The following is a 12,069-nucleotide window of genomic DNA, read 5'->3' as shown; positions in this document are numbered from 1 at the left end:
CCTTACGTAGTGCATCAGCACTGAGCCACCATGCTATGCTTTGCTATGATTCTCCTCAGACTATAAAGGAACCCCGGGTACTTCAGAAACCACTGAATATTAGAATATCTACAGAATACCCACTCACAATGTAAAGTACAGGGATATTTATAGTCCTTACCATATGAGGCGCAGATGAAGAACTGCATATTCCTCAAAATGATGGAGTACTGTCAAAGTGGGCCAACATATAGTGCAAGCCACAGTTCTTCTAAAGTTACATTCATTGGTGTCCTCTTAGGGAGACCTTCATTTATTTTACTTTCATAGCACTGAACAGAGAGTATCACCACTCACTGCCCCCATTGGAGCTCATCAAGTAATCTCCAAAATAACCAAGCTGCACCTTAATAGATGAAACCTTCAGTGCAAGCACTACATGCAGATACTAGCCTTGTGTGGATTCAAACTCAGGACCACAGTTACAAAAACCACCAGTGCTAAACACTGAGCCACAATGGACTTCAGTTCTAACTAGAATGATGAGGTGAGTGGTGACATAAACCAGCAATTGGAAAGGTGGAGGGGTACAATTTATATATATATATATATATACATACATATATATTTTTGCTTTGACATTTCCATAACTTGAGAACGTTTTTAAAAATGCTTTGCAGTTCTGAGCAGCATGGTGGCTCAGTGATTAACACTTCTGTCTTGCAGCGCTAGGCCTTGTTTCATATCTGACCAATGGTGACATCAAATTTGTGATTGTCCTATTACTGGATTTCCTTCCACAATCCAAGGGCATTTGACTGGAAGATGATGATGTCTGTAAGGAGTTGTGTGATGTGTTGCTGCTACCTCACCGAGTGAAGCAAATTTCAGTCTATTTAAGATGAGACCAACCAAGTAATATTTCTTGGTCTTCTCTTATGGAGACCACCAATAATTCTACTCCCACAGCACAAAGAATACCATTAACCCCTGATGAAAATGTTATACACATCCCAAAATGGCTCAATAAAAACTACAGATTGCCCCGCAAAAAAATGAGCCCTCACTTAGCTTTGTAGTTAGTTAGATGTGTCACAATATGGTAGTGAAAAGGAAAAATTCCTTTTTGTTAAAATGTTATTCTTTTTACAGTTTTAAAACATAAGAAGAACTGACCAAAGAATGAAGGAAACTGGTCAGTTTTACCACAACGTAAACTCCGTAAAAAATAAAAATAACTATAAAACTCTAGCAAAAATGAATTTTTTTTCAAAGTCCACCACATTTCGATTTTATTTCCAACTTGCTACTACATTATATGCAATATTAAATGGTGGCAATAAGAAGTCCAACTGGTCCCATAGAAAACAAGCCAAATGGAAAAAAAACTAACAAAAAAACTTATGGCTCTGGGAAGGCAGGAAGCAAAAAAACGAAAACGCAAAAACAGAAAATTGCCATATCAGGAACCTTTTGTCGCAGTTTGAAACTGGTGTCTTTATTAGCCCTGTACCGCTGAGAACACTGGTGGTTCAGCAAAACAAGGGGTATTGATTGCATGTTGCAAGAAGTAGTTCTGTTTTTTTTTGCTTTAAGGCATTGTTACTCACAGACATCGGTATAAAATAGCGGTATTAGCCAAATACATTTTCTCCTACTCACTACAGTGCCTCACAAAACAAAAAGCAAATATCACTGATATTTTTCCGCACATATTTGTTCGTGCACATAGTATACACACTCATACATATACTTTATTTAAAAAATAAAAATAAACACACTGACAACATATTTAAACAGAATTTTATTGTTGGATGGAGGTTGGTCACAGCTTTGTTGAAATCTCAAATTTAACCACTGAGTGGTTCTAATTTTATAAAATGTGAAACCGGAGGGATCTGAAGTGGTATGCCGACCACCACTCCTGCTGCACAAGTCCACCTTCATCTCTACCACACTCTTTTACACGAACAACCGATCGCCAGTCATGACTTGAAATGGAAAAAAAATAAAAAAAACTTGTCTAAAAAGAAGAAAACAAAATAAGAACCAAACACGTATGAAAATGGGCAGGTGGGAAGTTCACAGCGGCCAAACGGTAAAATATGGTTTTCTTAAGTAAAATCTCTCTTTTTTTTGCCAGTGGTCAGGCCATCTCACCCTAAAAGGACCTTTACACAGGCCGAGAATCCGCCAAATAATCGCTAACGAGCGTTCATAGGAACACTCATTAATTTGTCTAGTGGTGTAAATGTACTGCTAATTACACAATGATTGAGCAAAATGCTTGTTCATCGGGTAATAGATCTTCTGTGTGGACACAAATCGTTCTTTGCCGGCAGCAGATCGTGCTATGTAAACGCGCTCTGCTGCCGGTAAACAACACGTCTTTATGGGGATGAGAGATAGCATTAGTGATCACACCTCCACATACTGTGGAGGAGATCGCTACATGTAAATGCAGCAGTCTGCTTCGCTGACAACAGGCAATTGCCAGAAAGTAAGGCTTCATTCCCTACAATCGACTGTTGTATTGTCCCATCTAAAGGGTCCTTAACTGAAGCAGAAAGGTGGGGGGGGTGTAACATTGCATAATTTCATTCAACCCCACCCATCCCAAATCCCAGAAGAATGGACAACAGAATGCCCTGGGAAGTCTGTCCCTTTAAATACCTGACCATAGCATGTCTCATGAAGTCAGGAACCACTTCCCCACACAGTTTGTTGTCCATTAGACTGCAGAGAACATACCATCATAATTTTTTTTTTTTTATAAACACACTGTCATCTAAACCTTTCGTTGATGGATAGAGGTTGTCATAGCTTTGTGGGAATCTCAAAATGATCAAACTCCAAACCAGAGGGATCAGAAGCAGTAAGCTTAACCACTGCTCCTAATGGGCAAGTCTGCCTTCATCTCCACCACACTCTTTTAACCCCTTGAGGACTTCCGCTGGAAGACCAGTCTTTAAACATGGCGCCCGCTCGCACGTGCAGTGGGCGCCATAGCCGCCAGGGCTCTGCTATTTTCAATAACAGAGACCCACGGCACATGTATGCGATCAGCCATAAAGCACACATTTTCCCTTTAAGATGCCGTGGTCAACAGAAAGCACATATGTCAGTCCAATAGATTAGGCCACATATAACCTGCAAAACAATATGATTTCCAATAGACAATACAATGAACATCGGCATCTGGGACGCCTGCCCTAGCCGCCTTTATCAACACCCTAATCCTAAAAGAATGAGCACCGTAATCAGATGGCAAAACCCCACAAAAACTTCAGACAACCACTCTGAATTTGGAAGTCATGGAGGAGCAATCCGCATGCGACAACTGGATCGTAAGAAAGTACAGCATCGCCAAGACCGGGCATGCAGGGCATCCATACACCCTGACCAAACACATCCACCTTCGAACAGCGAAGGCATAAAGCAAGCAACCCATTAGAAACAAAAACATCATCCATTAAAAGTCCACCTGGCTTAAAACGAGAAGGTGTAAAAAATTCCCCAATCCTAAATGCCCCAAGAAACGCTAAATAGAACTCTAAAACAAACAAGGTAGTCTCATAAGTTCGGGTTCAGACAAACTTCAGGTCAAAGTTCGAGACCCGAACTTGACCCCAAACCTGAACCCCATTGAAGTCATAGGGACCCGAACTTCACCTTATTATTTTCTGTTATAACATGGTTATATCGTAAAATAAAAGCATTAAGACAGAATGCAAAACAATATGACCATTTAGGAGTAAAAAAAAAAATGAAAAAAAAAAATAACTCAGCTCATCGACTTGATCGAGTTGCAGCAGCTACTTCTATCTTCACTGAACAAGACCTGCCAAAGGACCTGCAATATGCGTGATGATGTCACCAAGTTGGAGAGCGCAGGGACGTCATAGCACACATCGCAGGTCCTTTGGCAGGTTCTGTTCAGTGAAGATAGAAGAAGCTGCTGCATCAAGTGGATGAGGTTAGTTTTTTTAACCCCTAAATGGCCATATGTTTTGCATTCTGTCTTAAGAATGCTATTATTTTCTGATATAACTTTGTTATAACGGAAAATAAAAAAATCACCCGGACACCGAACCCGAACTTCAGTGAAAAGGTCTGGATTCAGTTCTGGGTATCCGAACTCACAAAGAACTTTGCAGTTCAGGTTCGCTCATCCCTACTCATAAGGTGACAAAAAGGTCAGGAGGGCAGAATGAATCAACCGTACCAAAGATTATGAAAACAAACGCCTGCAATATTGCTAAAAAAATATCACCTCTTCCAACCCAATAATGCCTAGAGGATGAAAAAATGTACCATCCTCCCATCCCAATAGTTAATCAGGCGTTAGCTTTCATTTTCAACACGCTGAGTAGGATCGCACAACCTCCGCTCTCAAGCCCACATCTTGTTCAACTAGACTAACACACACCAAAGCTAGCCACTCACCACACACCTTACCATAGTTGTTCCATGTAACAGGAGCAACAGAGAAATGCACTAAGGACATCAACCTGCCATCGTCAAGTTCCAAAGGTTCACAGGGCAGGACCTCTCTTCCAGCAACAGTTGCAGAAAACGTAACACTGGAAAGGAAGAAGAAGTTATTAATGAAACAAACCACGGACAAGTTGCCCAAAAACAAACACTCTGATCATGCAGCTCAGAGCCCCTAATTTTTTTTCTGGTCTGGTTATCACATGGAGGCTTCAAGTTTTTAGAAAAAGTTGGTGAGCGAGAATAGAACAAGTGGATAAAAAAAACCAATGTAAAACCGAAAAGCAGCTTTATTGTGGTATAAATCGAGCCATGGGAACATCTCATCCACGCTCTTTTGTGTCACATGCACCATGCAACTTAAATGCATATGGTGTCCATATAAACAAACAGTTCAGAACAGCACTCGGGTTGCTGTTAACCCATTATGTAAACCAGGACTGCAAACACTTGCAACCAATTGTCAATCTTTTTGGTCCCTTAGGTCGCATATCAAGCTGCTTATCCAAAGGAAAGTGACGCTCCTTCTCGATAGTATGCTGGTCAACGGACACCAATGACCAAATATCAATAAACTCATTTTCCCAAATCTTCTTTCTCATATCATCCAAATGCACACCCGGGGAAAAACATATCCTTCCGAATATCAACCTGCATGGCCTATGGCTTGTCAACAACCTGAGCCGTTTATTCAGGTCCTGTCTCTAATTTAGACAATGAAGCCTTAAGGTCAAGCAAAAATCTGCTACCCACTGCTTCTGCCCCCCAAGCACCGGCAAAATCAAGCTCACCACTCATAGACACAGAAGCAGTAACCACAGAAAGAACAGAGGATTCCTGCACTGGAACCATGCTGGCCTGACTGTCCTCACGGGATAATTTGCCTGCTAGGTGACCTGCCTGAACTGGAAAAGCAGGAACTACCCTCAGAGGAAGATGTGGGCCACCAACAAGAAGAACACGTTTACCTGGAACATCGGCTCCACCGCAACAGACAAGAGTGGTGACGGGCCCACCTCCCTTTATATTCAAATGGGGCATGGCATTGTCGCCGAGTTGAGGGGGAAGAGGATGACCCAGAAGCAGAGTGAGACCTGTTACACCTCCTGGACCTCCATGACTACGGGATGAACGATGTAATTCCACTGCTTCATGTCCTGGAACAGACGCTGTTAAATCTAGCTGGTCAGGGGACTGGAAATGTGGCGAATAGATCTCACGGCCACATGAGCCCTATGGGGGCTAAACTGGAGGAGAAGGATGGGGAGGAGATTGGAGCACAAGCAATGTGTAGCGAAATGGGTGGTTTTTCTACACTGGTGATAGGAGAGGAGGAGCAGGAGCACGCAGAGAAGCTACAGGGCGATGAGGAAGACAAGGTAGAGGACCCAAACACACCATGGCAGTATGCAGTGTCGATGGAGGGAGGGAGTCCCCTGCGAGTCACTTGCACAAATGGCCCGATGCATGGTCTCTTGCTGGCATAGTGACAGCCGAATTGTCGCCATTCGGCAGAGGGATGACTTCTGGCTCTTCACCTTGTTGGACCCTCACTACCGGTCCAAAATGGGGGCATTTTTACACACACTAAGAGGGAGGGCAAACTGAACTACTATAAAGACATCCCATGTAGTCAGTTGGCAGCTGCTCATCTGCGCCATCGTCCATCCTGGTTTGGCTGGGGGGGCCCTCTGCACTCATGTTCCGCTGCCATGGCTGCTGGGGAGGGCTGGAGTACCAGCTCCATCAGGAGCAGCCTGAGTCTAGTGTCGCTGATGAGCAGCTTTCTTCACCCGCCTAGTGAAGAAACTACTCACCAGACCAGCAGCAGCATCTAGACCTGGAGCAGAAGCTGAACCAGCAGGTGGTGAAATACTTGGAGTGCACCATGCCAGCAGTCATTGAAGATCAGCTGGAATACTGGGCAGCAGCCAATCTGGATTTGTGGCCACAACTGGCCGAGTTTTCCCTGGAAAAGCTGTCCTGCTGGCCAGTAGTGTGGCATCAGAACGGGTGTTTAGTGTGGTGGGGGCCATAGTTACCCCAAGAAGAACTCGCCTGTCCACCCAAAATGTGGAGAGACTGACCTTTGTCAAGATGAGTCAGGCGTGGATCACCCAGGATTTCCACCCACCAAGGGCTCATGCATCAGACTAGATCATCCAAGGTGCCACATCAGAACTTTGACAAAATAGACCGGTTTCTTCGGGCTATCTGCCTCAGCTACTATTCTGATGCGGTCACATGCCTGATGCCACACATCTGATGCCAAGTGCTCCTTCTTTCACCACCCATCTGCAGCGGGTACTGGAATTGCCACCCACCTCCACACTATGTCACCTTGCCACTCTGTGGCCTCCTTATGCTGATGCCACCTCCACACTATGTCACCTTGCCACTCTGTGGTCTCCTCATGCTGCTGCCACGTCCACACTATGTCATAGGGCCACTCTGTGGACTTCTCTTGCTGTTCCCACTCTCCCCACTTCATGACTAGGCCACTATTTTGCCTTTCAGCCTGGCTGACATCATCATTTATTTGACCTTTCTTCTGATCTGTCAAAAGGAAGAAAAAATGAGACGCACAACGGATCCTCTCTGTGTAGCAGCTGTAAGGCCTTTATGGTTCCATCAGAATTGGCTTGTGATCTGGTAGACAAAAGCAGGAGTGGGTACAAAACACAGAAGACATGCAAATATTCTGTTCTTGTGTCATCTCTGTTTTGGATCCACTCCAGTTTTTGCATTACCAATACTGATGGATTACGGACCAAATGCTGACCAAGTGAAGGCAGATGCTTTACAGACAGGATCCGTTTTTGGGGGGTTATTGTTCTGACGGATCAGAGAAATGGCAAAATAATCAGTCACGTCAACACAAACTTACTGCTGACACCCTCTCCACTCTGTCGGGGGGCTCTACTTGTATAAGCGTTTAATAGGACAGGTTCTGTAGACATCTATGTGGAATCAGCTGATGACGGTGTAAAAGGAGTGCGCTTCTTCTTAGCGCTAACATCGACTTGTAAGGCTGAGTTATTTAGTCAGTTTTGGCCCCGTGACTGACCAAATAAGTGAAGTGTGCAGTGATATTAAGAGTGACGCCTGTCATCTGCATGTCATACGGACTCACAGTATTATTTCACTACCACACCAGACTCCCTATGCATGTTACTGCAAGGCACAGTGTTCTACACCACTATAAAGGCTTTCTGCAGCCAGGAAATAGCAGTTTTTTAATGAAATTTGCCGCAAATATCTTCGAATCAAACTGAATTTTTTCAAAAAAGTTTGTCGAACTGGGCAATTGAATTTTTTTTTAATTCGCTCATCTCTTGTCAGTAATATGAACTGATTGATACACAAATCTCATTGTTAGTTATTTTATGATAAAGCCTTAGCTTATGCTGTAAAGTCCCAGAGGAGCACACTCTCCTCAGCATCTGTTCTTGAAAATCCCTATCCAATTAAATTCATTATAAAAAGCGTGGATCCTTGTTGTAATTCATCTTTTCATCTGGGATTTATAAGAATACAATGCCCTGACATCGAACAATATCACCTACGTTTAAATATGGGAAATAAATCCGAGGTGAATACAATTATTTTCTTTCCTATACTTTTGCAGACTATAATGTGCAGATTTGACAATAATTTTTCCCTTTGCAATTCCAAGGGGTGGATAAAATAGAATACAACCTCCCAACTGTCCTGCATGTACCGGGACAGTCCTGGATTTCAGCTGCTGACCTGGAAGGGCTTCAGCATATCCCGATTTCAACTGTATCTGTATCTTGAGAAGGCAGATAAATTTGAATACAGTGATGACACTCGGAGCCGTCAGTTGGCTGCTCCACCATAAACTGACTTGTGCTCTCCCCAGCATACAAGTGGGGTGCAGTGATGTCATCGTTTCTACTGAGCTGAGCTGGAGGGTACGCAAGCCTGGGGATTATTTGGTTGCTTCATCAGATGAACAGGGCTAGGTGAATATTACTATCTTACCTTATTAAAAGTATAGGGGCTTCACTATTGTGAGGGGGCACTAAGGGGCAACACTATTGCTAAGGGGGCACTAAGGTTGCAAAGCCGTTGTAAGGGGACATTAAGAGGGCAGAACTATTGTATGGGGAGCACTAATGGGTGATTTTTTTGTAAATGGGGCATATCTAATCTGAGGTGGCACTAAGGGAGCATTTGACTGTGAAAGTGGCACTAAGGGTAATTATTACTGTGTGGGAGCACTATGGGAACATCTTACTATGAAAGGGGATATAAGGGAGCACTCTACTGTTATTGGGCACTTAGGGGGCATATTTACTGTGTGGGGGCACTAAGGGAACATAACTGGTATGTAAAGGCACAAAGGGGACTGTGTGGAATTTGGCAAGTGTTAAAGGTATGGCTTGCTGTAGACAAACTTGCTGTTGCTTGCTACTCTGATGTTGTCCATCCTTTGGCTTGCGAGCCATGTAGAATAAAGCGTGCTACAGATCTGAAAGTTTGAAAGATGCCTCTGCATTTTTAAATAGTCCCAATTTACTTGTGCTATACTGTACCTTGATTCAACTGTTTAGCATGGAAATGGCACTGAAAATCTAACATATGTAAAGCTGGCCTAATATTACTGGAGGTTTATAGACCAAGAGATTTGTGATATAAAACTGTGATCAAGGGAGAAGGCTTATTTCTGGATTTCTTGTAAGTAATCATTAATTGCAAAACATTATAGCCAGCTTATCCTTTACCTGAAATCAGTTCAGTTCCTCCTATCAGTGGTGTACCTACCCCATGGGGGCAGACTATGTGATAGCTATGGGGCTTGGAGGGGGGCACAGCAAGCTGATTCTCCTGTGTTCCCATCATATATTCACTGCATGTTCCATTTGGGGGGCCCATACTAAGGGCTAAGGCTTTATTTGATCCCTGTGCTCCCCTGCCTCTGTGTAAGGCTCTAAGAAAATGAAAGCTGTCGGCCAACAGATATTCTTCACAATTCTTCTGTATATGTGAGAAAGAAATGTGCTACTGCCAAAAACCTCAGGGCACCTATCCCCTGCAAAAAGCAGGGCCTTGCAGTTCAAAATCTAACATGTTCGTTCCTTTTTCATGACAGCCCATAAAAAGTATATAGCTGGCCAGGCCTATTTAAATCAGCAGGTTCTTCTGACTTTAGTCTACTGTGTATGTCATAGGCATTGCTATCTTGTAGAAGGAAACACATTGTTTGAGCTTTTTTTCAGGTCCTATTCTAACTAATTGGTTGGAAAATTCTATTTGGATACATAATAAATTTGTCCTGAATCAAAAGCACCCAAACTGGCCTTAAAACTTGTGCACTACACTGAGGACTTCTAGGGCTCATCTCCTTGCTTTGTTTACTATCATTTGGTTTCTGTTATCTAGACTTATTTTGTCTGCCAGTGTTGATGCATGCATCATAATGTTATTTTTTGTGACCATCCAGTAGTTATGCAATTTGGACCTATTGTACATTTTGTGGGTATCTGAGTACTGGAAGACACTATTAGCACCTTTCAAAGGCAACTGTTATAGGTGAAGCCCAGTTCTGTAGTCTTGTTCACAACTAGTGTTACTAAATTATAATCTTCCTCTTTTTGGTTTAAACTTTCAGAACCTGTTGTTCAGAGAGGAGTAATGTTTTTGAAATTCACACAAATCAGTCTCTAGATTCAATTGGGGTCTGAATAAATTTGACCTAAATTATTGAAAGTGCCCCAATTGTCTGAAAACTCATGCATGGCATTCTGTGGTCTCCTAGGACTGTATCCAACCCTTTGACACCAAGACAGCATTATTATGTCAAAGTAACAATGACATTTACCGTTTACTGTCTGATTTTTTTTAAATTAAAATTGGCCAAAAACTATCCCTTTTTGAAGGTAGATGCCTTCTTCTTTGTTTTCTGACCTGTAAAATGGTGTCTGCCAATTATTATTTTTTTAATTGTCACAAATGTTATTAGTTTAGAATCAATTCGCTCATCTCCAAAGCAGTTATGGTCTTTTCAAATGAACTTGGTTTATTATAGTAAGTTTTTAAGTCCATTTTGTGTACAGTTTTTGCGGCAATCTTATTTGTCGTTTTATAAACATTTGAGAACCGACATTTGCACTTTAGAGGTAGCTGCCGAAGCTTTAGTGGAATCAGCTTTCTCAACTTGAGAGATATCAACGGATCACTGGGGTTTACAGAAGCACAACCCACATTGATCAGATGACCATTAGAACTTCCTTGGTTTACAAAGAAATTGTGAACCTTCAAAAAGTACTGTACTGTGCTTTGCATAGTTTTACTAATATGTATATGTTATTTCTTGTATAGGAGTTTCTTCTCTTCAAAGCCCAACCTTTCAACAAGACTCTTGTAACGGAATTCATACTTCTTGCCTTTTGTCAATTACAGCATCTGCAAATTTTACTTTTTGCCTTTGTCCTCTTGGCATTTATATGCTGTGTTTTGGGGAACAGTGCCATACTTGTCTTAGTAAGATATGCACGTTCACTTCATACACCAATGTATTTTTTCATTAGCAATTTTGCTCTTCTAGAAATAATATTTGTATCTGTCACCGTTCCTAAACTTCTAGCTAATTTGATTGAATCTAGCAGGAAGATCTCATTTACAGGGTGCTTTGCCCAGTTGTACGCTTTTAATTCTTTGGGTGTGGCAGAATGTTACCTTCTAGCCGTTATGGCCTTTGATCGTGATTTAGCCATTAACAACCCTTTGCGTTATCCCAGTATAATGAACAAATCTCATTATATTGAACTCGCAGTTGCCCCATGGATCATTGGATTTTTCATAGCTGCCATACCTACAACATTTACAGTTGAACTGGAGTTTTGTGGACCCAATGAAGTCAACCATTTCTTTTGTGATTTGTCTCCAATTCAGAATTTAGCATGTTCCAATCCTTTGTCCAGCAACTTGGCCACAAGTTTTTCGGCTTTATTTGCCAGTGTGCTTCCATTTATGATCATCTTAGGATTCTACATCCATATCATCGCCACCATTTCAAAAATTAAAGGCACTGTAGGCAAACAGAAGGCCTTCTCCACCTGTTCATCTCACCTCATTGTAGCCAGTTTGTTCTACTCCTCAGTCATTATTGTATATGTTAGGCCCAAAGGAAGTCAACATGACAAATTCCTTGCCCTCGTGTACACTGTTATTATTCCATTGCTAAATCCATTTATTTATACCTTAAGAAACAAAGATGTGAAAGCAGCTCTAAGAAAATTAAATCCCCTAAGAGTCCTTGGTCAGATTAAGATCAGCCACGTGCAGCAAGATCATTGTAGAAGTTCATAGATGGAAGAAAGAATGTCAGAAAAGTTATAGATGAGTCCACTCTCACTGTTGCTTGAATTTTCTCATAAAACAAAATCAATACAATATCACAACATGCTAGCAAAACATTCGATAGACTGCAACTCACATCACAACCTCTGGGGGTCCACACATAGACACATATATTTGAAATGGACATCTCTTGACAGAGCATAAAAAAGCATGTTATTTTTTTAAACAGCTGATCATCTTGTGCCGCACATCTAAAAAGGATGAACAAAG

General features: G+C 42.0%; 1 protein-coding gene across 1 annotated transcript in view; it reads left to right on the top strand.

Moving 5' to 3' along the window:
• Nucleotides 1–11,808, top strand: part of LOC122921335 (olfactory receptor 10A4-like) — a 52,700-nt gene extending 40,892 nt beyond the window's left edge. Inside the window, exon 2 of the mRNA XM_044271312.1 lies at nt 10,819–11,808. Coding sequence (XP_044127247.1) covers nt 10,819–11,808 — 990 coding nt within the window. The remainder of the gene's footprint in view (nt 1–10,818) is intronic.
• The last annotated feature ends 261 nt before the right edge of the window (nt 11,809–12,069 follow it).

This window comes from Bufo gargarizans, chromosome 11 (assembly GCF_014858855.1).
Source record: "Bufo gargarizans isolate SCDJY-AF-19 chromosome 11, ASM1485885v1, whole genome shotgun sequence".
In the NCBI taxonomy this organism is placed as follows: Eukaryota; Metazoa; Chordata; class Amphibia; order Anura; family Bufonidae; genus Bufo; species Bufo gargarizans.
The sequence above is the reverse complement of the archived record's forward strand: the minus strand, read 5'-3'. Positions and strand labels throughout refer to the sequence as shown.